The 27,307-nt window shown below is 47.0% G+C and overlaps 1 protein-coding gene across 2 annotated transcripts in view; it reads right to left on the bottom strand.

Moving 5' to 3' along the window:
• Positions 1–27,307, bottom strand: part of DIP2C (disco interacting protein 2 homolog C) — a 153,322-nt gene that overhangs the window by 24,176 nt on the left and 101,839 nt on the right. Inside the window, exons 28-30 of one of the 2 annotated variants that reach the window (XM_033209869.1) lie at positions 25,201–25,371; positions 11,569–11,598; positions 10,085–10,146 (exon numbers count right to left, since the gene is read on the bottom strand). In XM_033209869.1, coding sequence (XP_033065760.1) covers positions 10,085–10,146; positions 11,569–11,598; positions 25,201–25,371 — 263 coding nt within the window. The remainder of the gene's footprint in view (positions 1–10,084; positions 10,147–11,568; positions 11,599–25,200; positions 25,372–27,307) is intronic. The other variant, XM_033209870.1, reaches the window with a different exon arrangement.

Here is a 27,307-nt window from a genome sequence, read left to right on the forward strand (position 1 = left end):
CTCTCAAAAAAAAAAATAGAAAACAGTTACTGTTGGTGAGCATATGGAGAAACCAGACCCATGTGCACTGCTGGTGGGAGAGTAAAACGATGCAGCAGCTGTGGAAAACAGTATGGCAGTTCCTCCAGAAATTAAAAATAGAACTATTGTATGGTTCAGCAGTTCCACTTCTGGGTATATACCAAGAAGAACTGAGACCAGGTCTTCAGCAATATCTATAAACCATGTTCATAGCAGCATCAGTTACAACAGCCCAAAGGTGGAAGCAACCCAAGTGAACCTAGGCAGACAACAGATGAGCCAAGTGTGGTGTATGCGTACAAGGAAATATTATTCAACCTTAAAAAGGAAGGAGAATTTGACACATGCTACAACATCGATGAACCCTGAGGACATGCTAAGTAACATCAGCCAGTCACAAAAAGACAAATACCATAGGACTGGACTTATATGAGGTACCTACCTAGGTAGTCAAATTCATTGACAAAGTAGAATGGCGGGTGCCAGGGGCTGAGGGAAGAGGGATGGAGAGTAGAGGTTTAATCAACACAATATTGAGTGTGTGGAGACACCGGAACCAGGTGCGGCCCTGAGCGTGTGGAGAAACCGGAATCAAAGGCGGCCCTGAGCGTGTGGAGAAATCGGAATCAGAGGCAGTGGAAACCGGAACCAATCGCGGCCCTGAGCGTGTGGAGAAACCGGAATCAGAGGCAGCCCTGAGCAGCCCTGAGCCTGTGAAGAAACAGGAATCAGAGGCAGCCCTGAGCGTATGGAGAAACTGGAATCAGAGGCACAGCCCTAGGTGTGGAGAAACAGGAACCAGGAGCGGCCCTGAGTGTGTGGAGACACCAGAACCCAGGCACAGCCCTGAGCGTGTGGAGAAACCAGAACCGAGGCACAGCCCTGGGTGTAGAGAAACAGGAACTAGGAGCGGCCCTGAGTGTGTGGAGAAACTGGAACCCAGGAGCGGCCCTGAGCATGTGGAGAAACCGGAACCAGGAGCGGCCCTGAGCGTGTGGAGAAACCGGAACCAGGAGCGGCCCTGAGCGTGTGGAGAAACTGGAACCCAGGCGCGGCCCTGAGCGTGTGGAGAAACCGGAACCAGGAGCGGCCCTGAGCGTGTGGAGAAACCGGAACCAGGAGCGGCCCTGAGCGTGTGGAGAAACGGGAACCCAGGCGCGGCCCTGAGCGTGTGGAGAAACCGGAACCAGGAGCGGCCCTGAGCGTGTGGAGAAACCGGAACCAGGAGCGGCCCTGAGCGTGTGGAGAAACCGGAACCAGGAGAGGCCCTGAGCGTGTGGAGAAACTGGAACCCAGGAGCCGCCCTGAGCGTGTGGAGAAACCGGAACCAGTCGTGGCCCTGAGCGTGTGGAGAAACCGGGAGAAACCGGAATCAGAGGCGGCCCTGAGCGTGTGGAGAAACCGGAATCAAGCGTGGCCCTGAGCCTGTGGAGAAACTGGAATCAGGAGCGGCCCTGAGTGTCTGGAGAAACGAATCAGAGGCGGCCCTGAGCGTGTGGAGAAACTGGAATCAGGAGCGGCCCTGAGCGTGTGGAGAAACGAATCAGAGGCGGCCCTTAGCATGTGGAGAAACCGGAACTCACCCTGAGCAGCCAGGCAACGCCTTCTCCACAGAAAGGACTTGAAAAGCATCTTTTTGTTTATTAAATCATAAGACATCTTTTGTTTACTAAACAGAAAAATAAGCTTTTTCTGTTTATGTCAACAAAAGAACTATCAGTGTGTAGTCCCTAAACCCAAAGAGAAGAGCGAGTTTCCAGCAGGAGGGTAGGCTCAGCAGCATCCACTGGCACTCAGCGTGGAACATTAGGGTGGGGTCGTAGGTGGCCTTGCTGGGTGCCACCAGGGAACTGTGGGGACATGGGGCTTTGTCTCTCATGAGCCAGCAGATGAACCCAGACCCTCTGAGGTGTTCAGCTGTTGGGGGAGAGGGCTGTGTGGTGGCCACAGGTGAAAAGGGTCAAAGGAGGATTTTTGTTTTTAGACGGCATTTGTCACGTCATGTTTACATTCAGATAGATGACTTCGAAGATAAGGAAACACTGGCGATGTCAGAGGGAGGGGATGCTGGTCAGCCCCAGGACCTTGCGCAGACAGTAGAGGGCTGGGGTCTGGGGAAGGTGGAGGGGGTCAGGAGAAAAGGCAGCTGCAGGGGGTCATAGCGGGTGGGAGCTGCTCATTGCTGCTTAATTGCCTCATTTAGGAGATAAACTGAGGCCCTCAAAGGTTTAAAGTTACACTGATATGGCAAAGTGAAAGAAAAAATTAGAGAATGGGATGTAAAGACTAAAAATATTAATGAGTTTAAACATGGACACAGTCTCTCTGGGATACGGATGGTAATTCTAAAAAAGCAGAGACAAAAATATTTTGGCGATAAGACTGCCTCTTCCATCTCCTGAAAACATGCCTTAGAGGGGCAGGACCTGGGAGCCCGCCTCTGGGATCCGTGTCTTCACCCACTTGCGGGGTGGCCACACGGTGCTCCGTGACTGCTCTCCTTCCACACACACCTGGCCAGGGGATTTTTGGAGAGTGGGGAGCAAGAGAAGTGGGAGCTGCAAACCAGGCACCAGGAGGACGACAAAGCCTCGCAGGACATTGTGTCCAAATACCACAAGTGACATAGTGTGAATGTGAATTCTTTATTTTTCATTCAGTTTTCCCCACTGGTTTGTCATCTGTTTTCAAGCAGACTGCAAGTTCTGTTTAAGGAATCATGAAAGCCCTACTGTCCCTTACCCGATGATCATCTCAAGTTGGGCAAGACGATGGATTAGGAGGCTGTTCATGCCTGAAGACAGCCAGAGCAGAAAGAAAGGAAAAAAATATAAACTAATAAGAAAAAGGCATTTGCATGAGTACATACACATAATCGTATATCCATGTAAAGGTATAACTATATCAGATAATTGTACTGAGAGAGCTGGCCAGCATTGTCCCAAGCACCTGACACATACCAAGAATCCTCCTAATGACTCTAGGAGTGGTACTGCTTCTGCCATTTCACAGGCAGAGAAAGTAAAATACAGGAAGGCAACGTATGCAGGATCACATGGCCAGAAAGTGATAGATCTGAGGCCAGACAATGGGTCCTGAGCCTAATCCAAGCACCTGTTAAATTCACTGCAGCCAGACAAACCACCCTGAGGGCTCAGCTCTGGTACCCAAGGGATGGGGACCTACATACTCAGGGATGGGGTAGCCTCCTATGCTCCTATGCTGTATGGTACGGCCAAGTGCTCCCAGGCTGCACACCTGGACAGCAGGTGACTATACACAATTGCAATACAACAGTATTTGTGTATCTAAACATAGAAAAGGCACAGTAAAACATGCTATAAAAAGATAAAAAATGGCTCACCCATACAGGGAACTTACCCATAAACAGAGCTTTTAGAACTGGAAGCTGCTCTGGGTGAGTGAGTGGTAAGTGCACACAAAGGGCTACGACATCACCATACGTAGCTGTAGACTTCGTAAACACTGTACTTGTAAGCTAAGACATCACCTCACACAGCTGTAGATTTGTAAACACCATACCCGTGGGCTAAGACAACACCACACACGACTGTAGATTCTTAAACACTGTACTCGTAAGCTAAGACATTACTGCATGTGGCTGTAGACTTCGTAAACACCATACTTGTGAGCTAAGACAACACCACACGCAGCTGTAGATTTGTAAACACCGTACTTGTAAGCAGACATCACCGCACACAGCTGTAGACTTCGTAAACACTGTACTCGTGAGCTAAGACATCACCGCATGTGGCTGTAGATTCTTAACACTGTACTCGTAAGCTAAGACATCAGATCCACATGTGGCTATAGATTTCGACTACTTGCGAGCTAAGACATCACCGCACGCAGCTGTAGATTCATAAACACTGCACTCGTGAGCTAAGACATCACTGCATGTGGCTGTAGATTCATAAACACTGTCCTCATAAGCTACACTAAATCTGTAAGAAAATTCCTTTGTTAAATAATCTCCATTTACTGTAACTTTCTATGTTGTAAATTCCTTAAAGGTTTTTGACTCACTTATAAAAACAAAGTAAAACATATTGTACAGCTGTACGAAAATAATTTATCCTTATATCATTTTCAATTAAAAGTTTTTGACTTTTTAAACTTTGTTAAAAACTAATACACAGACACACATTAATCTGGGCCTCCACAGGGTCAGGATCACCGAAATCATTGCCTTCCACCTCCACATCTAGTCCCACTGGAAGGTCTTTAGGGCAATGACTTGCACAGAGCTGTCATCTGTGTGAACAATGCTTTCTGCTGGATTCCTCCTGAAGGACGTGCTGAGGCTGTCTTACAGTTAACTTTTTTATTGTAAGCAGAGAGAATATACTCTAAGATAATGACATTAAAGGTAAGTACATAAACTGGTTACACAGGTTATCTTATCACAATCCAGTATTATGCATGTACTGTGTATGATCCTACATGCTATACGTTCATACAACTGGCAGCACAGGTTTACGCTAGCATAGCCACAAACAGGTGACATATTGCATTATGATGGCCACAACATCAATAGACTCCATTTTCACAGGAATTTTTCAGCTTCATTACAGTCTTATGGAACCACTGTCATTTAGGGAACACTGTCTTGGAGACCACTGTGGTCTGTCATTGACAGAAACGGCACTACACAGCACATAACTAATTCAGTAAAGGTGCAGGAGCTCCACTGAGAGCCCAACTCTCAGTCTGCTAAGACCACAGGCCATGATGAGTGGACTCAAGACCACCTGGAGAACTGTGGCCCCCTCCCAGCGAATCCTTCTCATGTACACATGTATGCACGTGAATGCACACATTTCCACATGCATGCACACGTGTGCATACTTTTAACACAACTCCACATACAAAATACAAAGCAATACTAAGACTCAATGTGCATGTGCACATGCACATACATGCAACACACACAATACTCACATAGCCCACACATCAGCACAAACTCATCTGCATGCACACATGTAACATACTTGCACACACATAAAACACTCGGTACACTACACTCACACATGCAAACTCACACTTGAACACACATGCACATGGGAGTGCACTTGCATTCTTGCAAACCCTCATACACTTGTACCACACACAGGCACCCACCCATGCAACACACACGTGCATACTCATACTTGCATGTACTCGTGTTTGCACAAATATATGCTGCATATTTGTATGCACACACACACGTGCAAAGTCATAAATGTGTACACATTTGAAACAGTCACACAATTGTAACATACTTGCAACACATGACACACACATGCACGTGTCTACACTTGCAGCACACACTACACTCATGCACATGCACGTGCAGTTGAAACATGCAATATTGGACACACATGCACACTTGTAACACAACAGCATATATACACAACACACTTGTACAAACATACTGTCATGCATATATACACTCGTACTTATATCACTCACCCACACAACACATGACACAGGCAAGCTTGCATATACACAAACTCATTCACATGTGCAGACACTATTCACATACTTGCAACACACACATGCACGTATTCACAGCACACTCACATGCACTGAAACACACACACACACAAGGACCTGACCGAGTGAAAGGCTCTTGTTAAGCTATTTGTCTTTATCTCTATCTTCACTCCCTCCATTCTGCTCGTAAGTCTCAAGTTTATTGATGCACTTTTATTCTGCGCCCCCTGCTCTCAGGATCTTGATACTTGGACTAACACTGAGCAGGAATTAATTTAATATCTATGCTTTTCTGGTAATACCCTTTAATTATGACTTCAGGTTACAAGCCCTGAGGAAGCTAAGAAAGTTTTCATCCTAGGACTTTACACCAATGTAATGTTCTTAAGATATAAAAAATTGCTAAAACTGTTTCTTTTTCTTTTGAGACAAGGTCTTGCTCCATTGCCCAGGCTGGAGTGCAGCGGTGTGATCATGGCTCACTGTAGCCTCTAACTCTTAGACTCAAGCACTCATCCCACCTCAGCTTTTTGAGTAGCTAGGACTATAGGCACATGCCACCACACCTAGCTCATTTTTTAAAAATGTAGAGATGGAGTCTTGCTATGTTGCCCAGGCTGCTCTCAAAACTCTTGGGCTCCAGTGATTCTCCTGCCTTGGCCTCCCAAAGCACTGGGATTACAGGTGTGAGCCTGTTCCCCAGCCTTAAAAACCCCATCTTCAAACGCAGACAAAAATATATATATATTTCCTATCTAAAGTCTGAAAAACTAAAGTGTTCATGGAAAGACCAAATTGGAAGTCATTGAGAGACTTATGAATTCATTTTAAATGAATTACATTGTAAAAATATTTTTAAAGTGAACAATCACTTTCAAATAGTATTAACACAATTTCATCATTTCCTTCCTGCACATGTGGGACTGTAATCTGTTCCAGAAGCAGGGAGAGTGTGTCTCCTCACTCTGTGATGCAGAAATGCTCTCCATGGTGACCTGTCACAGATGCAGGCAGGTCCCACCCACCATGGCTCCAAGAATAAAAAGGGCATCAGAAACAGAGGCAGAAAACCAAGTAGAAATGGCTAATACACCTGTTTAACCACTGACTTCCACAATGGTCGTCTTCCTCTGCAGGCCGTCTTTCTTGTGCGCGTGCACATTCATATTCTCTCTCAAGGAAATTACATGTGCATACCAATAAGCTAACCTTCTCCAGAGTAATTAGACGATCCATGGGCAGGTGCCTTGGAGCTCCCGAGTGAGTGTGCCATTAAAGCAACAGGAACAGTAATTAATCCTGTGACAGACCCTAATGCAGATCAAGTGAGAAAACCACCATCCCATTTTTATAGGAAGAGTAACAAGAAAGGAAAGGGTCAATGCTTTTAGTGGCTCTCATTTCACTGCCTCCCGACTGCTGGCCTTGGACTGTCGACTTTCTCACCCTCTGTGGTCAGCAGCCCTAGGCCAGTGGAACAGAAGAGGTGAGTCCTCTGTCATCATCCAGCTGCTGGAGCTCACAGTGACAGCATCGGCCCCGGTCCAGCTCTCCACAGCATTCCTTTACTTTGTCCTCACAGGTGCCCGGGAAGACAGGTTTTACTGCACCTGTTCTGAGCGCCTCACCCCCCCCACTCCCCAAGCTCCTGCTGAAATGTGATCCCCAGGGTTGGAGGTGGGGCCTAATGGGAGGAGTCAGAGTCATGGGGGCAGATACCTCCTAATAGATGCAGGCCCTCCCTGCGGGTGAGCAGGTTCTTGCTCTACCTGCTCCCAGGAAAGCCGGTGGCTAAAGACAGTCTGTCCCCTCCTCCTACCATGGATCTCTTCACTTGCGGCTCCTCTTTCCCTCCACCATGAGTGAAGCTCCCTGAAACCTGACCAGAGGCAGATGCAGGCACCACACTTCCTGTACAGCCTGCAGAACCCTGTGCCAAAACACTTCTTTTCTTTATAAATCACCCAGTCTCAGGTGTTCCTTTATAGAAATGGAAACAGACTAAGGCAAGAGGGAAACAGGTTACAGAGCGTAATACCTCATTCCCAGAGGAGCTGACTTCTTACCTGTGTGACCCAGAGCCCCCTCTGCCAGTGGCTGCAGCACGAGGTGTGTTACATGCTGGTAAAGGTTGAAAGTGATGCTGGAGATTAAAGCTGGATGTATTTTTACTTGGGAATGTTTAAGGGAGGTTTAAGGAAGGAGAGGGCTTTGGAGCTGAGCTTGGAGGACTGGAGGAAAGGCCCCTGGGGCCAGACTCCTTGGAGGTGGGCTGGGGGTTGCGGACTGTGAGTAGGTGGTGGGGGCATCAGAGAGCAAGGCTGGGATGCCACTGAGGTTCTCTGCACTGAGGGTAAGGGAGAAGGGGCCCAGCCAGACGGAGGGGGCCACAGACAGACCCAGTCAGAAAGGTCAGAGAGAGAACATCATGGAGAAAAAAACTGAAAGGAATGAGAAGAGTGAGAGCAGCCCCAGAAGCTGGCAGGGAAGGGCAGCGTCTCCCACCCGAGGGCATGGAAGGAAGAGTGGCACACGGTCCATCTAGAGAGCAGCAGGGAGGGTTCAGGGGTGCCTGGGCAGGGCCCAGCGAAAGGAAGTTGCTCTGCAATGTAGAGCCAGACTCTGCTTTTCTTCTTTGTATGTAAAATGCTGAGGATGGGGGTCGGGTCTGAGTCTCATGAAGATGTCTGGCACCCGAGGAACTCCGCTCGGCACTGCTCAAAGGTGAGAGCCTAGGCCAGCGAGCAGCAAGAGTCAGCGGCGTGGGTGCCAACCAGACCCACGCAGTGGTGTGTGGGAAAGTGGACTGCACCGCAAGCTCCTGTTCCCTACGCGCTCTCACTTCCATTTCAGACGCTTTCCAAAGCAGCTAGCAGCCCAGTCAGGGAAAAGGTTACTCTTTGAGGGCCAGGCCACAGACAGAACTGCATACATGTGTTATTTGACGAGATATTGCTCACTTCTTCAGGAAGTCATACAATTACGAGATATTTTCCAAAGAATTCTTATGGGGAGTTAAGTAGACATGCTTTAAAGCCCAGAAGTGATTATTTAGAAAACCGTATGCCCAGAAACAAGTTATCTAATCTAAAACTACATTTCTGATTTTTCTAAGTGTTCCAGACTGAACTTTGTCCCTGGCAGCTGGTGGCCTTGGGGGCAGGCGTTGCCTCTGGTCCTCAGCCTGCAGGGCCTCCCGAGGGCTCCTAGGTGGCCACCACTCTTCTGTGATTTCATAGCTGTGCAGCCAGTGGTTCTGTCGACTGGAGGGCCTGATGCAAGAGCCACAGGGCCAGGCATGCATCTACGCGTGTGAACCGTCAGGGCGGTTGTGGCTCCTGGCCCTGGCACGTGAGCTCTCAGCCACTGGTCAGGGCAGGCATGGCACCTGGCCTTGGCACTCGAGCTCTCAGCCACTGGCTGTCCCATGCAGGCTGTTGGGACATCCCTGGCATCCCCCCACCCAATGCCAGCTGAGCCACTGCCCAACTTGTGCTGATCGAAAATGCCTCCAGGCATGCCAGACACCCTGAGGCACAGGCACACACAGCAACAGTCATGGAGCGGCCGCTGACGGCGGTAAGGGAAGACACCTAAGTGTCCCACACACTTCACCTAAGCAACAATGAACGGGCACCTCCACAGTCACCAAGCGGAAAATGATCTGTTTCAACGGGTGAAGTCTGCAGTAAAAATCACGCCTTCTTTCCTTCCTCTTTGGCGTCTTAGTGGGTCCTCCCTGGTGGGCAGAGATTCCTCTGAAGGGCTTCTCACCCTGCTCAACCCCACCCCTGCCTTCTGGAGTCCTCACACACTCACCAAGAACTCCACTTTTCTTCTCAGGGGGCGCTTAGGAGGCCACATAGAGAAGGTAACCTGAACCCTAACCCCTATTTTAAGCACCTTCACAAAACATCATGCAAATAAATGTGGGCAGGATGCTGACATTCTACGAGGGGGGCAAAATGGTGCCTCAAATAGGAAGGAAAAGAACCAAGTACCTGCCTTCCGGTGAGATGGTCAGATAGAGCGGCTCTGGCCACACTCCTGCCATCACACTGGCCACTGCCATCCTGCAACAGAGTTGCTTTCTTTCTTTTCTTTTTTTTTTTTTTTGAGACAGAGTCTTGCTCTGTCTCCCAGGCTGGAATGCAGAGGTGTAATCTCAGCTCACTGTAACCTCTGCCTCCCAGTTTTAAGCAATTCTCCTGACTCAGCCTCCCAAGTAGCTGGGAGTACGAGTGCCTGCCACCAAACCTGGGTAATTTTTAGTGGAGACGGGATTTCGCCACGTTGCCCAGGCTGGCCTCGAACTCCTGACCTCAGGTGATCCGCCTACCTCAGCCTCCCAAAGTCCTGGGATTACAGGCATGAGCCACCGTGCCTGGCCAGAGTCTTCAGTTGCAAAGTTCAAGCCAATGCCTAACTCCACCACTTCACTCATGAGACAGTCACACTCTGAGCAGATAAACATCGCGTACACCCCTTCTTCTAGATGGACACCTGCATGCAAGGCCACAGAACAAAACATAAAAAGGAAAAGAAAAAACCCAGAAGCGTACAGTACCTGTCATGTCTCAGGGCTCTCATGTCCACATAGACAGTGGTTGGGTCAGGTCCTGAGGTTCCCTGCAAGCAACAACACAGAGTGGTTAACTCAAGTTGACGTGGAAGGAGACTGGGGTCTGTGCTTCTAGTAGCTAGGAAACATTTCTTTGGTAAAATGTTGAAGTGAAAAATAAAACTAAAAGCACTTAGACCAGCAATCTCTGCAAGGCACTGCTAGCTTTCAGTTTGATAACCTAACTTATTAGGATAATACTGGATTCACACAGCTTGACCGCCAATATATAAAAATAGGAAAGAAAAGAGACAAGCCACGCACTGTGCCAAAAAAAGGGAAGGCTGAAACTGCCAAGATGGCGGCTGCGAAAGCAGGTTGGAAGGATATGAAGCATCTGTGCAGAGAAATTTTTACTACATGCATCCACCTTTAACAACAAAAGGTGTACTTTGAGGGCCCAGGACAGTGAAGCAGATGCATGATGTGGATGGACAGGCCAGGGAGGAAGAGGTGAGCGGAGCATCTTGCTCCTCCGGGCTCTGCTTGTGCTCTGGCTCTCTGGCCTGAGGAGGGCATTTTCTGCTGAGACATAGGTCAGAGAAGGGGTATTTTATCCTGGTAAGCTGGGCAGGATTTGGTGGTCTGAGCCACTGGGCTGTTGATTTTACACAGGGGTCCAGAAATCTTTTCTTGGCACCATAAATTGCTTGAAAAATTACACCATGCTGACTTCTGACCAGTGACCTCTGTCCACAGAATAGCAGTATCATGAAGGCTGTGTTACAAACCAAAATTGTACAACCATTTTTGGGGAAGGCAATACAATACCTTGGTTGGAAAAAGACAACCTACAATAAATTTGCCAAAAAATAAGGGAGCCCTTCAGAATTCATTTGAAGAATTACACTAAAATTCTTCAGGAGAGAATTCCCAATTTTGTACTAAAGGCACACAATTTTCTTATATTGCTTATATATAAGAAAAAAAGACAATGTCATTAAAACATACCATAGTACTCAATAACCCTGGGCCCTGGTATCTCACCACCGAGACAGGGAAAAAGAACAGCACATGCGAGTCAGCCTCCCGATGGACACTCCCAGTGACAGCTCTATCCCCGCTGCTCAGCAAAGCCACGCCACAGACCAGCGCCCAGCGGAGAACCGGCCCACAGTGAGTAACGCAAAATACAGCCATGGAGGGTCAATTAAAAGTAAGTAAATGGAAAACAGGTGGAGAATTAAGTAAAACAGAGATGAACCAAACTGGCAAAGGAACCACTGACCGCGCACCCCGGGAAGACAGCGTCGGCTACGCGTGAGGCCTGAACGTGACACTGCCCGGCAGGCAGCACCCATGATCACAGGGTCCGCAGACCCCCGGCCAATCTCTGCACTCAACTGCTAGTCTGTCCCATGGCTGGATGCGGGCAAGGCAGCGGGGCTGGGCAGGGAGGCATGGGTGTGACGGACAGGAAAGTCCCCTACCTGCTCGGCCAGGGTCCACAGCCTGTGAGGCTACAGCAGCAGAAGGGTGAGGATGAGAAGAGAGGAGAGAATACCAGACAACAGAAACCAACACACACAACACACATGACCCGACAGTGAAAAATGGGATGGAGAAGAGGGAGGGGTGGGGAGGAAAATGCGAAAAGCAGGAAACAAAATGAAAAGAAGATCAAAAACAACATCAAATATGGAAATCATTAAAATTAACCACTGTACAAGACTAAAAGAAATGTTTTAAAGATGTCAACATATCCACGGAGCAACAGAAGAGGGCGAAGCAGGTGACTAACCACGGCGCAGGGACCTCAGTCGCTTTGAAACACAGAAGGTAAATGGTGGCGCTGCGCCGTCTCACTTACAGCACTCTTCTGAGGGACGTGGGAGTGCAAGTTTCATTCGCTAAATCGGTTGAGGTAGTTCTGAGGTTCTGATTCCAGTAACAATGGAGAGCCTGTAAGCTTTTACACCTGAAATTAGGGTACTAGCCCTCTCCACCTAAACAATGAGGCAAAAGGAAAGGCCAACGTGCATCTGAAGCCTGAAAGAATCCAGCGCTAGGCTCTCACACGGTCTGCTCAGCCGCCTCAGGAGGAGTTTCCACCCCAGCAAATGTGCTCTGTTGCTGTTCCCCAAACAGAGACACCAATTTCTGTTTTCTCCTCCTCATCATCCATGGCTGTGGTCCCTGCCTGCTACCTGTATTAAATCATCTACCCCAGCTGCTGGACAATTCCAGAAAGCAACTTGGGCAAGCTCCTTGGATGCAAGGTATTTTTCCCTATGTGACTTAGCTGTCTTTTCCAAACATTCCCCAAAAGTACAAAGAGTAGAAGATTTTTCACAGGTGCCTGGACTGATGCACACCTGTTCTTTGTGTGTACGGCCCAGCACCCACCCACACCCCCATGACGACAAGAGGCAGACACTAGAGACAGCAGCCGCAGCCGTGGAAAGGGAGTTCAGTGGTTTTCTTCTGGCTGAAATTTGGTCACAAAGCCAGATGGAGAAACTGCCACCACTTACAACAGAGCCAAGTCTATGAAAATAAGCAACGGCTCAAGATTTTAAAAGAAAATAATGACTCCACTCTTTTCTGTTAATTCACTAGGGTAACTATGGCTACTGCTCTCTCTCAGCATCCTTATGTTTAAAAAAGAGAGGAAGGGCATGAAGAAAGAAAATAGCCAATAAAGGTGTGTACGCTCCAAACACATAGTGGACTTACTGAATATATTCGAGCTGAAGCAATGATTTAAATAATTTCCTTCCTTCATGATTCCTTGAAACCTAAATATTAACTGGAATGAAAATAAGTCAGCATTCTCTCTAAATGATCCAAGTTCAGAAATTGTTATAATGGCTCAAGGTGGTATCTCAGGAAAAAATGTGCATGGCTAGTACCTCCTTTCCTATCTTGTACCACGTGGAGGAGGCAACACTGCGCCTGAAGCCAAATAGGCCTGAGCATTAATAGAGAAGAATACGTGAAGGAGAGAAAGAGGTAAGACACAGCTGCTTCCAAATTATAAAACCTCTGAGGTAAAAAGTCTGAAATTTCAAGATACATATTGAGGGAGTATTTAACAAAATCTTCATATTGCCAAAGAATGCTAGCCAGTGTTCCCTTAAATACAGAGATCCCTAATGCCCCTCAGTATTTAAGGATCAAATACTTGCAAAAAGAACCCACAGAAAAACAGCATTATCCATTCCAACTAAAGCTCATTCAGAAACAAAGATAAAGCATTTTTGAAATTGCAAGTTATATTAATGAGAAAAAAAGATTCACATAAAAATCCAGTTATATAATAAAAATGTTAAGCAGTCAGCCTTCCATATCCGTGAGTTTTGCATCTTTAGATTTAACCAACCTTGAATCACAAATATTTGAAAAAATTGCACCTGTACTGAACAGGCACAGACTTTTTCTTCTCATAATTCCCTGAACGATACAGTACAACTGTTTACACAGCATTTACATCATATTCAGCATCACAAGTCATTAGAAATGATTTAAAGTACACGGAGGATGTGCATGGGTTCTATGCAAATGCTGAGCCATTTTCCAGCAGGGACCTGAGCATCTGCGGACTTAGGTATCCATAGGGAGTCCGGAAACCTGTCCCCCACTGAGGGACAAATGTATATACCAAAAAGTAAGTTTCTTACTGACATGGAAGTATTATATCAATTAGGTATTAAGTGCTTATTGCACAAATGAGTCATATTTAAATCTCAGGTGAAGATATACAGACTCACATCCCAAATATCAGCACAGAAAACACAAAACAGGACTAATTTTAGCATTTAAGCTGACTGGTGATTTTATTCAGCAATTCACACACCATAATATTAGCACAACCTAGTACTTGCACACAGGGCTACAATAAGTAGAAATGTGTGAAAGAATGAACAAACTCCAAAGACCTGATACTGGGCTTATGTAGTACGCTGGGTACGTCTAAGATGAGAAAAAGCTTAGGTTGTATGTCTCCAGGCAAATGACACTCTTCAAATTTAAAGGGAAAATGACACAAAATTTGACTACCTCTTTGTACTCCTATTTCCAAAAGAATTTCTCTATTTGCATTAAAATGTGGGGGCTGTGGAAATGTCACCGGCTTAGAGAAGCCTTCATGATGTACTCCAAGTGATCATTTCAAAACGATTAGCTAAATATGACAGGTCCCTGCCCTAAGTCCTCTAACAATTTCCCACTGATCTTGGGAAAAGGACTGGCGCTTGGTGCAGCCTTCTGTCGTCCTCCCTCTCTGGCCACCCTGGCCTCTTCCCATCTTTCCTGACCCCTCCAAAGTTGCAGGGGCTTCAGTTCAGCTTCCCTGGCCAGAGTGCTCTTCCCTCCCCACTCTCGTCACCGCTAACTCATCTTTCTCAACTCGGCACCAGCCAGCATTCCCTTAAAGAAGCCTGACACGGAGGTTGGCCTTCCTGTGCTGCACCGGATCAACCAGCAGCTTGACCCCATCCTTCACACGGTCTGTGGCCAATGTCCGCCTCTCCTGGGCCTGGGAAGGCACCAGGGCAAGGCTGGGTCTGTGCTCATCTGCTACCCCCTGCTGTGAAATACCTTAGGTTAGGTAACAGGCTGTTCACAGCTCTGGAGTCTAGCAAGTCCCAGATCGAGGCACCTGCAGAGTGGATGAAGATGCTCCTTTAGGGAGGAAGTCTCATTTGTGAGGGCTCCATCCTCATAATCTAATCACCTTCTAAAGGCCTCATGTCTTATATTACTGCGTTAGGGATTATAGTTCAACATACACGGTTTGGAGGGGGGACACAGACATTCCAACCTCAGCAATCACGTCATCCACAGTTCATTTACTTTTCACGTCCTTATTGGTGCGATTGCTGTTGGTTCTTTACTCGTCCCTTTTGTTCTTTGTTCCTCCCTTCCTGCCTCCTTTTCTCATGAATAGAAAGAATATTTGTGGTATTTCATTTTACCCTCTGTGTATTTTTTGCATGATTTATTGCATTCTATCTTCGCATAGTGTTATGCATTATGAAAATGAAGATTCTTGCAATGGTGCATTTCCAGGGCCCGACTTCCTGTTGTCTCATCTGTTATTCCTACACACGTTATGAACACCTCAGCAGTTCATATTTTTAAATGATCAATACTTTTAAAACAAACTAAAAAATATTTACATGTCTACATATTGATAGATTCTAAAACATTTTCTTGTATTTACTCTTTTCAGTGTTCTTCATTTCTTCTTAAAAATTTGGGCTTCGTTTTGCTATCATTTGTTTTCATCCTGAGACATTCTTACTATTTCTTGTGATGCGTATTTGCCGATGGATTCTCTAGGTTGGCTAAGTATCTGCTTTTCTCTTCCATTCTGAAGGATCTCCTGCTTCCAGCATTTCTGATGAGAACTCAGTGTTGTTTTTATTACTTCCCCCTACTTAGCTTTATTTCTGCAGGGGCTTTAAGATCGACTCTGCCATCGACTTTCAGTGTTTGGACAACAATGTGTCTGGGTGTGGTTCTTCTCATTTACTCTGCCTGGAGTTCACTGAGCTTCCTGAATCTTTGCGTTGATTCTTCCCTTCGCTCCTGGCCATAGTTCTTCAAATTGTTCTCTTGCCCCATTTTCTCTCACCCGCTCCTGCTGGGGCTCCGATCACTACAGGTATGTTAGACCCACGGGCCTCAGATGCTCTGTTCCACTGTATTTTCATGCCTTTTCTCCTTGTTTTATGCTTAGGTCATCTCTATTGATCAGACTTCAAGTTCGTTCAGTAAGTCTTTCCTCTGCTGTATCTAGTCTCCTATTAAGCCATGGGAATTTTATTTCTAATACTAATTTTCATTTCCAGCATTTCCATTTTGTTTTTTTCATAGTTTTTATCCTTCTGCAATACCCCTCACCTCTTCATAGATGTTGTAGACCTTTTCAACAAATTCCTGGCCTCACCTATCACAGCTATTCCAAAGTCTCTGATAATTCCAGCATGTCTCTTCTACTGACTCTTTTAGGGACCGTCTCCTCTCATGAACATGAGTCCAATTCTCTTGCTTCTTTGCAGGTCTTTAAAATTTGATTATACAACACAATGTTTTAGGAACAACGAAGACTGTTAAGAACAGTAAATATTAAATAACATTTATCCCCAGAAAAGAATTTACAAGTCTATGGGCAGGACCCGAATGCTGGGCCTGACACTGACCCTGGAAGTCTTCTGTGCTTCACGGCCAGGACCTGCTTTCCAAATGGCGGGAGACTTTCCGCCCACCGCTTCGCTGTTGGCGGAAAGTAACCGGGTGATTCTCTCTTCAGTCTCACCCCCAGCTTCCTCTATTCCACTGCCACACCCCCAGACTTTGGAAGGCAAATATATTACACACGGTGAAGGGCAAGGGCGCTGCAGAGGGATGTGCTTTGCCCTCATCCCACCTCCATTGTTGAAGTATGAGTGGAGTTCCCACAGTGATCTGGGCCACCCTGGAGGGGGTAAGCCAGGGCTCTGCTGGGTGATCCGGGCCACCCTGGAGGGGTAGCCAGGGCTCTGCTGGGTGATCCAGGCCGCCCTGGAGGGGTAGCCAGGGCTCTGCTGCTCACCTCCCAGCCTTCAGGAGCCCCTGCCTTTTGCACACTAAAGGTCCAGAATGCCTCAGAGAAAATGGATCCACTTTTAGGGCTCCCCTGGGATTCTCATCCACCTTGCTAACCAGATACTGCCATTTATGTTTTTTAAAAAGTTCAGAAACCTTTTGCTTTATCATTTTTTATGGTAAATTCTTTCTCCTGGTTCCTCTGCCATGGGAAAACCACATACAGGTCTCTTTTCTCCTCGGAAGAAATTTAATTCATTTACATTTGAGTCTTCAACTCTCTGATGGATCTTAAAAACGATGAATCTGTGTATTAACCAGATTGTTCTGATGGTTATGGTCGGAACAAGAGTCTCTTGTGACTTCTACATCTCAATAAAAAATGGAATTCCGAAACCTTTAAAAAATTTGCAAAAATCAAATTGAGCTTGTTTCTATGTTTGGCATCAAATGGATGGATCTGGATGTTGTCATCAGGTGTTGATGCAGATGATAGACTGTCAGGAAATGGGGGACTCTGGAATGGATTACTGGTGGGGTGGGGGCCACAGATAGTGTGAACCCAGCTCGGGCCACCCACCAGCAAACTGGTCATCAGGAGCACCACACACTGGCTTTCATAAAGTTTGACTGAAGCACGGTGATGTCTGCTCATTTACATATTGCCTATTTCTGCTTTGAGTGGCACAGCAGAGCTGAGCAGCTGTGCAGAAAGCACCATGAGGCTGGCAGCCTGGACGCCGTGCTCTGACACTTTAGAGAGAGGGCCTGGAAAGGCTTTAGCTTAGGGGCTGCCGAGTCACAGAGCAGATGAAAGCACCCAGACGGATGCAGCACGACTGTTTTGTTGTACTGACTGAATGATGAACTCAGATTCTTGTTTTTTGGTTCAAGACACAGACTAAAAGCCAGGAATGTTCTGTGACTGTAACAGAGAATCCCTCGCTGAAAGCCAGGCGAACACTTGAGGCTGTGGAGTTAATCCCTCAGACCCTCTTCACGATCTCCTGGGTCCCTAAGACTCTTCTGGTGGTGATTCCAACATTCCTGGAGACAGATGAAAAGACTCACTTAGCAACTTGCAGATCCAACATGATTATCTGTTCAGTGCAGTGTCCACCAGCGCCTAGGGCACGTGAGACATCCAAAAACACTGGTAAAAGAATTTGAATGTTCCTCCTCTTCTCTCTCTTCATCCCTCAATTGTAAATTTTACAATTCCATCTGTAGGTCACAGAATGCCAGTGATGGAACTGGAGGAAGAGGAGGCATCACCTAGAAAGCCGTGGGTTTGACACTGGTCATGGTAATTCCAGAGGCTTTGGCTTGTTCCCCCTTTGCATGAAGGGCGAGTGCCTGAGTAGATGTAAAAGCAGCAGCTGCATCACGGTGGTTTCCTGGGGCTGTGGAGAGCGTGAGGGCAGGACGAGAATGCAGCGATGCTGGGCAGCGAAAGGGAGAGGCGGGAGCAGCTGCCGACTGTCACAGTTTAGTCACCGTACATCTCAACCTTCCTCCTGTATCGGGAGAACTCCACTTTTTGAGTCCTGTTTGGATACAGAGCCCTTGTGGCTCTACAGGAAGTAAAAATACCAGAATTCCGTCCCCTTCCCAGCCTTCCTGGAAGCTAGGGTGTGGGGAGATGACTAACCAGTTGCATTTACAGGACAAAGCAATTGGGCTCTTGCTGTCGGCAGTGAAGGTGTCCTGACATGATCCAGGTTTGGGGAATGCCATGCTGGTGGGGAAGTCTCGTGTTCAGGAGCAAGGTCAGCAGTGCAGACTTCATGTTCTCCTCACAAGAACATGCTACTGCACAAGCGGTTCCTAGATGCAGGGTCCCAGTGCTGGTCCTACTGCCTTGGTGGTTCTGAGAGCCACCTATTGGTGCCTCAAATTGCCAAAGGAGGTTTCCATTGCTTACAGGTCAGAAAGCTGACTGATGTGCAGGGTACCTGGAAGACGGTTTCCATGATCCCAGCGCTGGCTGGGACGCCGTGTAGCAGGAGAGGGCGTGCAGTTCCTGCTGACGGTGGCTCATTCCCTGAGGCTTTCAAAATCCCCAACAGCACCTTATTTATTTCTTTCACCTAAAAGCAGTGTAGGGGGACAAGGAAACTGAGAGCTCAAGTTAATGCAAGTCTTATTTATAACTATTTATTTTGAGAATTACTTAAGATTTACATCATCTCCTGAGCTTTCCACATTTCTTTTTTCTTTTTTTTTATACAGTCTTGCTCCGTCACCCAGGCTGGAGTACAGTGGCACGATCTCAGCTCACTGCAACCTACACCTCCCAGGTTCAGGCGATTCCCCTGCCTCAGCCTCCCGAGTAGCTTGGATTACAGATGCGTGCCACTGAACCTGGCTAATTTTTGTATTTTTAGTAGAGACAGGGTCTTACCATGTTGAGCAAGCTGGTCTTGAACTCTTGACCTCAAATGATCCACCCGCCTCAGCTGCCCGAAGTGCTGGGATTACAGGTGTGAGCCACCATGCCCGGCTCACTTCTTTCAACAATCCATGACTCTTTCTATTACCAGGGTGGCTGTATTTCTCTTTCGTTGTGTGAGTTTCAAGAGTTAAGGGTCACTGCAATAGTTACTGTCGATTTAATCCCACAAAGCTACTTACAATAAAGCTGCCCTCTTAGATAAATCAGGTATTTTTCTATATAATAAAAATCAAAGTTTCTGTTGATGTTTTTCTCCTAGTAAATAAACAACCGAGGTCTCTTTTGGAAAACAGAAGACCTCATGTTTTTCTTCCCTTCTACTAGAAGGAGGATGCTAATTTTTCTGTTACAGTGAACAATATCTCTAAATCTAATGCAATAAGAGACCTTCCAGCTTACATTTTTGAAGAGTAATTGTGGCTGTGAGAAATATATTTCCAAATAATAAATGACACCTTCTAATAATACTAAAAGAAATTTATGTGAAAGCTAATTAAACACAGAAGTCATCATTTGATCTTTCTAATGTCCACTTTTATCATAAATTCAATAAATTCAAATTGTTTTAAAGTCATTTTTACAGCTAAAGATTCTGGGAAATGTTACTCCTAAGAGTAACAAATAGCTTTTACTTCTAAATTTTGTTCTGTTTTTACCTCCTAGCTTTGTCAATTAGGAAAGTTCACTTCTCAGGGCCTCCATCTCTCATCATCAAATGACTGAAAGGGCCCTTAAGGAGCATAGGAAGATCTAACTAGAGGCTGTCTGAATCCAACGGTCAGACCTAACTAGAGGCTGTCTGAATCCAACGGTCCAATGCAATGACTAAAGAATGTATTTTTCCAGCGTGAATGTCTCTTAAGGTGCAAGCCCCAGACTTCCTATTTGAGATGAAAATGCTGTTAGAAGGTTGAAGAATAGTAAACCCTGGGTTTTCACTTGCAAGGAACAGTTACAGATGTCGTATGAGCTTTTAGCTGGTGAAGATTCACACCAGGGGTTCATTTTAGAGAAAATTCATCATGCCAAGTCATTTTCCATGGGAGACTACACTCTAGTCAAATAAGTATACGCTTAATTTCTCTAATGTAAATTGTATTTATTACACGCACCGATTGGCAGTTAAAAGAATCAACTTTGGGAGGCCAAGGCAGGAGGATCACGAAGTCAGGAGTTTGAGACCAGCCTGGCCAACATGGCAAAACTCCGTCTCTACTAAAAATACAAAAATTAGCTGGGCGAGGTGGCAGGTGCCTGTAATCCCAGCTACTTGGGAGGCTGAGGCAGGAGAATTGCTTGAACCCAAGAGACAGAGGTTGCAGTGAGCTGAGATCATGCCATTGCACTCCAGCCTGAGTGACAAGAGCAAGATTCCGTCTCCCAAAACAAACAAACAAAAAACCCCAGAATCAAGTATCAGTGCTTTCACAAAATGTATACAACATCAAGAAGTGACTGTGATGATGTGAGATGGCAGTGGACACTCAGGGAGGGAAATTCTTTTGTAAAAATGTGCTCTTGGTTGATTGTAGTGGCTCACGCCTGTAATCCCAGTGCTTTGGGAGGCTGAGGTGGGAGGGTCACTTGAGGCCAGGAGTTCAAGACCAGCCTAGGCAACACAGTGAGACCCTGTCTCTACAAACAGTAACTACAACAACAAAGAAAAAACTGTGTTCTGTAACACAGCTACTCACAGAGCAGAAGAGACATGCATATGTTGATAAATAACTATAAAGCAGGTGGAAAGTGCAAAGGAGGAAGAACAAAGTATGCTGGCAATTCAGAGGAAAGAGAGCACTGCAGCTGACAGAGTTCGAGAAGGCCCCATGGAGGGGACCCGGGCGGAGAAGCAGGACAAGGGCAGAGGAGAGTCCATCCAGGCCGAGCACAGTGTCCGGGTTATGAAGCAGAAGCAGGGAAGACTGCATGAGAAAGTGGCTTAGGAAAAACTGCACGAAGGGGAGGCAGATGCTTGGGGCTGGATGGTGGGAGGACCAGAGCGCCACTGATGGAGCCGATTTTTGCAAAGTAAAAACAAACGCCCAGTGTGTCTCTGTACACCTGTAACGTTTCGTGTGTCAGGTATGTTTTAAAAAGTGCCTGTCCAGGTGCCAGGTCAGCACTGGTAAAACTGCACACGGCTTCCCCCTTGAGGATGCAGCACTGCTCAGTAGCACCGGAAAGGCCTTTAAATCCTGCAGTAATAATACTCGTGAACTGCGCAGCTCAGCCTTTCCTGAAGACCAGGACCCCCTCTGACAGTGATGACCCTGACACCTCCTAAGCCCTGTTGCACACGGGTGAGGCTCCCTCTCTCTTTTGGACAATGTTCTTTGCTGAGTGTGCTCCCTATCTCCTGGAGACAAAACTCTTTCCTCGCTCCATCAGGCTTCCTCCACCAGAGCACACCGTCAGGGAAGGCCTGCAGGGGCTCCAGCAAAGAAGCCAGGAGAAACCAGCGCTGTTAGAACACAGTCAGTCAGGGGCACGGGGGCTCTAGTCGGGAAACCAGCGCTGTTAGAATGCAGTCAGTCTGAGAACAGATACCCCCCTGCTTCCATACTCACTCACAATGCTGCTGCTTCAAACTGAAAACTACATTTTTCAACATCTTTAAATATTTAGGTACGAGGTTTGGAATTTTGGGAGTATCTTAATTTTTTGTGTTTTTTATTTTTTACATCAAATGATTAATTGTGATTATCTCAGGGTAGATGGGTTTATGAGTGCTATTTATAAGCTAAAGTATATTTTCTGATTTTGTTTTCTAAAATATTCTTGTATAAAGAAAAAGAAATTCAATGTACACAAAACTCAGAAACATTTCAGGCTTTCCTTACTACCACTCATAAGCACTCAGTGTACATTTAATGTATCAGGCATGTCCTGTGTGCTGGGCCCTGTGGAGAGCCAGGCAGTGAGAGGTGGTTTCTGCCTCTGGATTCTGGATTCTGGGCTTCTCCCGCTCTGCTTGTTGGCTATCACCAACATGTTTTAATTTTGCAAAAATTCCAGAAAATGAGTGTTTCCAAAGACCAGCTCTGCCTGAAGCCTTTTCACTTACAGTTGCCTTCACTGGACTTTTGCACAGCTCCGCCCTTCCAGTGTGCTCTGCTGAAGTGTTCCTGACCGCCCTCCCCCGAATGCCTCCCCATGCCCATGGCACTCTAGCCTCTCACTGCTCACTTACTAAGAATGAGTCGCTTCCTGAAAAAATTACCTACATGCCTACTGTCCATCTCACTATGAGAAATGTTTGATGATGGCACAAACTTTGTCTTAAGTTTCTTTGTAGTAAAATTTGACCTAGGCTGACATGAGCCCCTTTAAGTCTGCCCTTCCCTGCTGCAGGAACACTGGCACATGTGATACTGAACTGTGGCGTCATGCATGGCATCTGTGCCACGTCACCTCTCACAAAGCCAGAAACCTAATTCTGAAGCGCACCTGCCCTCAAAGCTTCGGGCAAGGGGAGGTGAGCCTGCATTGCTTTGTACATAAATTCAATTTCTCTCTGCTAGTAGACACTTGGATACTTCCAACTATTTTCCAATACTATTCAGATAAGGAAATGCTGACTGAAAGGAGTTACGAATAGGTCAAGCAGAAAACTGAACATGGACAAAAATGCTTAAAGATGCTGCCAAGATTGCAAAATAGTGCCATGACCCATGATTAGCAATACTGAATTTTGACTCAGCGTTCATACTGATGAACTTGTCTTCTGTACAAGAACATATTGCTATTTCCTATTAAGAATACAGAACCGGGCTCAGCACTCTCACAGGGCACATTCATTCAACATCCAGCACGTGTCCGGCCCTGCCCCGGTGCTGAGGTAAGGACGGTGGCACACTTCAGAGCCTCGCGGAAAACACCAGCATGCCAATTGTTCTTCAGGCTGTCACTTTCCTGCAATTTTTTTCTTTCACCTCCATGTTTTGATTCGTTTTTAGTGTATTTTATCTTCTCCTACTGAGTGTACTCCTTCCTTGTAAACCATCTTAAAACATTCTGGGGCCGGGCGCAGTGGCTCACGCCTGTAATCCCAGCACTTTGGGAGGCCTAGGCGGGGATCACGAGGTCAGGAGATCGAGACCATCCTGGCTAACATGGCAAAACCCCATCTCTACTAAAAATACAAAAAATTAGCCAGTCCTGGTGGCGGATGCCTGTAGTCCCAGCTGCTGGGGAAGCTGAGGCAGGAGAATGGCATGAACCCGGGAGGTGGAGCTTGCAGCAAGCCGAGATCGCACCACTGCACTGCAGCCTGGGTGACAGAGACTCCGTCTCAAAAAATAAAAATAAAAAAATAAACATTTTGGATCCAGGTGGATAGAAATAAATAATAAATGAAAAAGTAAAGAAGAAAATAAATGTACGTACTCTACAAGAGGCCAATTTTGCAACACAGGTTGAACTCTGTCACCTGTTGGAGGGCACAGTGCTAAGTGTTACTCTCTGCTCTTCTCTCTTCGGCCCCACCCCGACATTTTAAGAGACAAAGCCAGAAGCAGCAGCCTCGCCATGGCCAGTGCCGTCTCTCACAAATCACTGATTTGCTCTTGCCCGGGGGTCCCTGTCACCGGTGGGCAGAGACAAGTGGGACATCACACTATTGCTGAACTGATTTAAGAGGCAGACTTCTGCATTTCCTATTTCTCCTAATGGGATCGATGGTGATAAGCATTTATGAGGAACAGAAAAAGGTGAATAGGGAGAGAAAACTTCAATATTTTAAGAACTAGGTTGGTGAGATAAACCTAATTCTTCAGATGACCTCTTAGAAAAGGGTATTAATTTTAATCATAGGACAAGGTTTACCTGACTCTTGAGAGAAATTTGGTAATATATAATTTCTTAAAAACGAAGCTATTGTAATAATTAAGAGAAGGAAGACAGAAGCAAGGAACATCCCGTGTATGAAAAAAAAAAAAAAAGGCCAGGTGCGGTGACTCATGTCTGTAATCCCAGCACTTTGGGAGGCCAAGCCAGACAGATCATGAAGTTGACGAGATCAAGACCAGCCTGGGCAACATGGTGAAACCCTGTCTCTACAAAAAATACAAAAATTAGCCAGGTGTGGTGGTGGGCACCTGCGGTCCCAGCTACTCGGGAGGCTGAGGTGGGAGGGTTGCTTGAGCCTGCCTGGGAGCGGGAGCGGGAGTGGGGGCTGGGGGGTCGAGGCTGCAGTGAGCCGCGATTATGCGTGATTATGCCACTGCACTCCAGCCTGGGTGACAGAGTGATACCCTGTCTCCAAAAAGAAAAAGAAAAAAGAAAATCAAGAAAAGCTTTCTGCAGCTACTTTTTCTGAAATGATCCTGGGAAGAGAGGAGGTTCCCTCCTCTGACCTAGTGGCTAACTCCAAGCACCTCGACAGGCATGAAAAAGGCAGACAGAGCCTTCAGAGGCTCACCCAGCAGCAACCTTAAGCAATCACCCTGGGATCACAAGTAGGACAGCAGGTGGGCAGAGAGGGAGGTGGAGGTGATGCCCGCCAACCATTTGCCTCACCAGCACCTGCTGAGAGGGGAGCCCTTACTCTTCCAGGAACCAGATCTGCACCTCTGCCTGGGGCTTGTCAGCCACTGTTAATGCAAGGCTGTCTTGCCAGAGCCCCTTCACGTATGCCCCTTTCGCACAAGTGCAGCTGTGCTGTTTCTACACTGCCACTGCAGCAGCAAATCCCAGAACCTGCTCAGTGTAATTAAGTTCTTCCTACAGCGATCGTCTGCACACATGAGACTAAGTACTTCGAGGGACTGGTTTCTTGATCTGTCTAGTATCTAATCTTTAAAAAGTCCGACAGCAGAGGTCTGGACAAACTGCTCCTCCTGTCACAAAAGTTAAAATGTTCCAGGACACAGTAAGTGCTATGAATGCTTGTTATGAATATGGATACGAACGCAGACTGTAGTGTAAAAAAACAGAGATCTGCACCAACAGCATGCGTGTGACGGAAAGATCTCTTCTGAAGGTAGCCGAGCACCAGCCCAGGGAGACGCCTGGAGCCAGTCGGCTGCGCCCACCCCGGGAGCTTCCGGCTCAGCGCCGTGATGTCGGCGAATCTCACCTGCAAGCAAATCGCCAGGTTCACCCTGCAACCGAACGAGGTGCTGACAGCCCGCGGGTGAAGGCCCAGGTCCTTAAACAGCTTTGAGAACGACTGTGTGAGCGCGATCCGCGGCCGCTCTTCCGCCACGACCACGCAGGTCCTCACTCGGGACAAGTCCAGCCCTCGCGCCTGGAGATAACGACAGAGAAACCAAGTCAGCCCTCACGGGCCGAGCTCGGAGTGAGCCGGAGACGCCTTCCCTCGGATCCCCACATAAACATTGGAAAACTCAACACAGCGATGCCTTTCCAGGGTCGCCTGGGTCCACTTCCTTAACGTAACAAACCCTGCAGTGGTGAAAAAGCACTCACACAGCTATTCAAATGATGAACAAACAGCCGCCTGGAGCCACAGCAAGAACTGTGATGAGGAGACAGGTTGAGGAAAAGCAATTTCCTGGATGAGACGATTAAAGGCAGTTCGGGAAAGGAGAGGCATTTGATATATTCTTCTGGGCATGGATGTACCAGAACACACACTGGAGAGGAATGGGAAAAATCTACATATTTTAAAGAGATGGGGTCTTGCTATGCTGCCCAGGGGAGCTGAACTCCTGGGCTCAGGTGACCATCCCACCTTGTGGTCTCCCAAGTAGCTGGGACTACAGGCATGTACCACCACACCCAGCCTGAAAATCTGCATTTTAATAGACAGGAATATAAACCTAAATTTTTAGACTTCATAGACAGTGCTCCATTTATGCCCCATTACACCAAGAATTTATTCTCACTCTCAAGCGTGTCTGTTTCTACAGTAAGCATAAGATTAAGAACATCTCAGTTTCCACACCAAATTCAGTCAGCTGAGCACAACAGCAAACGTCATACAAGGATTTCAAGGAGTTAAGCACAGCTCACTCAGTGGCACTGCCCGGGCCAAGAGGGAAAATAAGGGAGTGATAGGAACGGCTTGTGAATGTGAAGGCGAACCGTGAATGACTGTGTCTTGGAGTGGAAGCCAGAGCTGCTAAGAGGGCGGCCACCAAAACCCCAGCCATCAGGTCCTTTGAGCCCTTTCCAGGCAGCCTCAGCACACGTGGACAACTGACAAGGGTCCTGAGCAAGGAGGACACACAGCTCTAGCTGACTTCGACATTCGTGCTGAGCATACAGACACGACTGCACACACACAGCTAAACAGGAAAAACTCAAGTCTGGGGAATACAAATTATGTATTCACACGTGCGCATGTCTGAGAGGTAAAGCACATGTAGCTGCAATAGCAGGTCTGAAGCCAAAGATTATAAATTTGGCTCTAGGTTCGTTCAACCTAAGAACCTGGAGAGGTCGCTTAATTTCTCTGTGATATAAGTTTCCTCAGCTTTAAAATGGAGACAATAACGGCTCCTATTTCAGAGAGCTATTGTAAGGATGAAATGAATATGTAGTGACCCTCAACTACGTCATTATTTATTCTGGTTATTTATGTATGTGCCAACAGGAAGGTCATGAAAATGTACTCACTTTTTTTTTTTTTTTTTTTTGAGACGGAGTCTCGCTGTGTCGCCTGTGCTGGAGTGCAGTGGCCAGATCTCAGCTCACTGCAAGCTCCGCTGCCTCCCTGGTTCACGCCATTCTCTCGCCTCAGCCTCCCAAGTAGCTGGGACTACAGGCGCCCGCCACCTCACCCGGCTAGTTTTTTGTATTTTTTAGTAGAGACGGGGTTTCACCGTGTTAGCCAGGATGGTCTCGATCTCCTGACCTTGTGATCTGCCCGTCTCGGCCTCCCAAAGTGCTGGGATTACAGGCTTGAGCCACCGCGCCCGGCCATGTACTCACTTTTTTTTTTTTTTTTTTTTTGAGGCAGAGTCTCGCTCTGTCGCCCGGACTGGAGTGCAGTGGCCGGATCTCAGCTCACTGCAAGCTCCGCCTCCCGGGTTTACGCCATTCTCCTGCCTCAGCCTCCCGAGTAGCTGGGACTACAGGCGCCCGCCACCTCGCCCGGCTAGTTTTTTTTTTTTTTTTTTTTGTATTTTTAGTAGAGACGGGGTTTCACCGTGTTCGCCAGGATGGTCTCGATCTCCTGACCTCGTGATCCGCCCGTCTCGGCCTCCCAAAGTGCTGGG

This window comes from Trachypithecus francoisi, unplaced genomic scaffold (assembly GCF_009764315.1).
Source record: "Trachypithecus francoisi isolate TF-2019V2 unplaced genomic scaffold, Tfra_2.0 Lachesis_group9, whole genome shotgun sequence".
NCBI lineage: Eukaryota > Metazoa > Chordata > Mammalia > Primates > Cercopithecidae > Trachypithecus > Trachypithecus francoisi.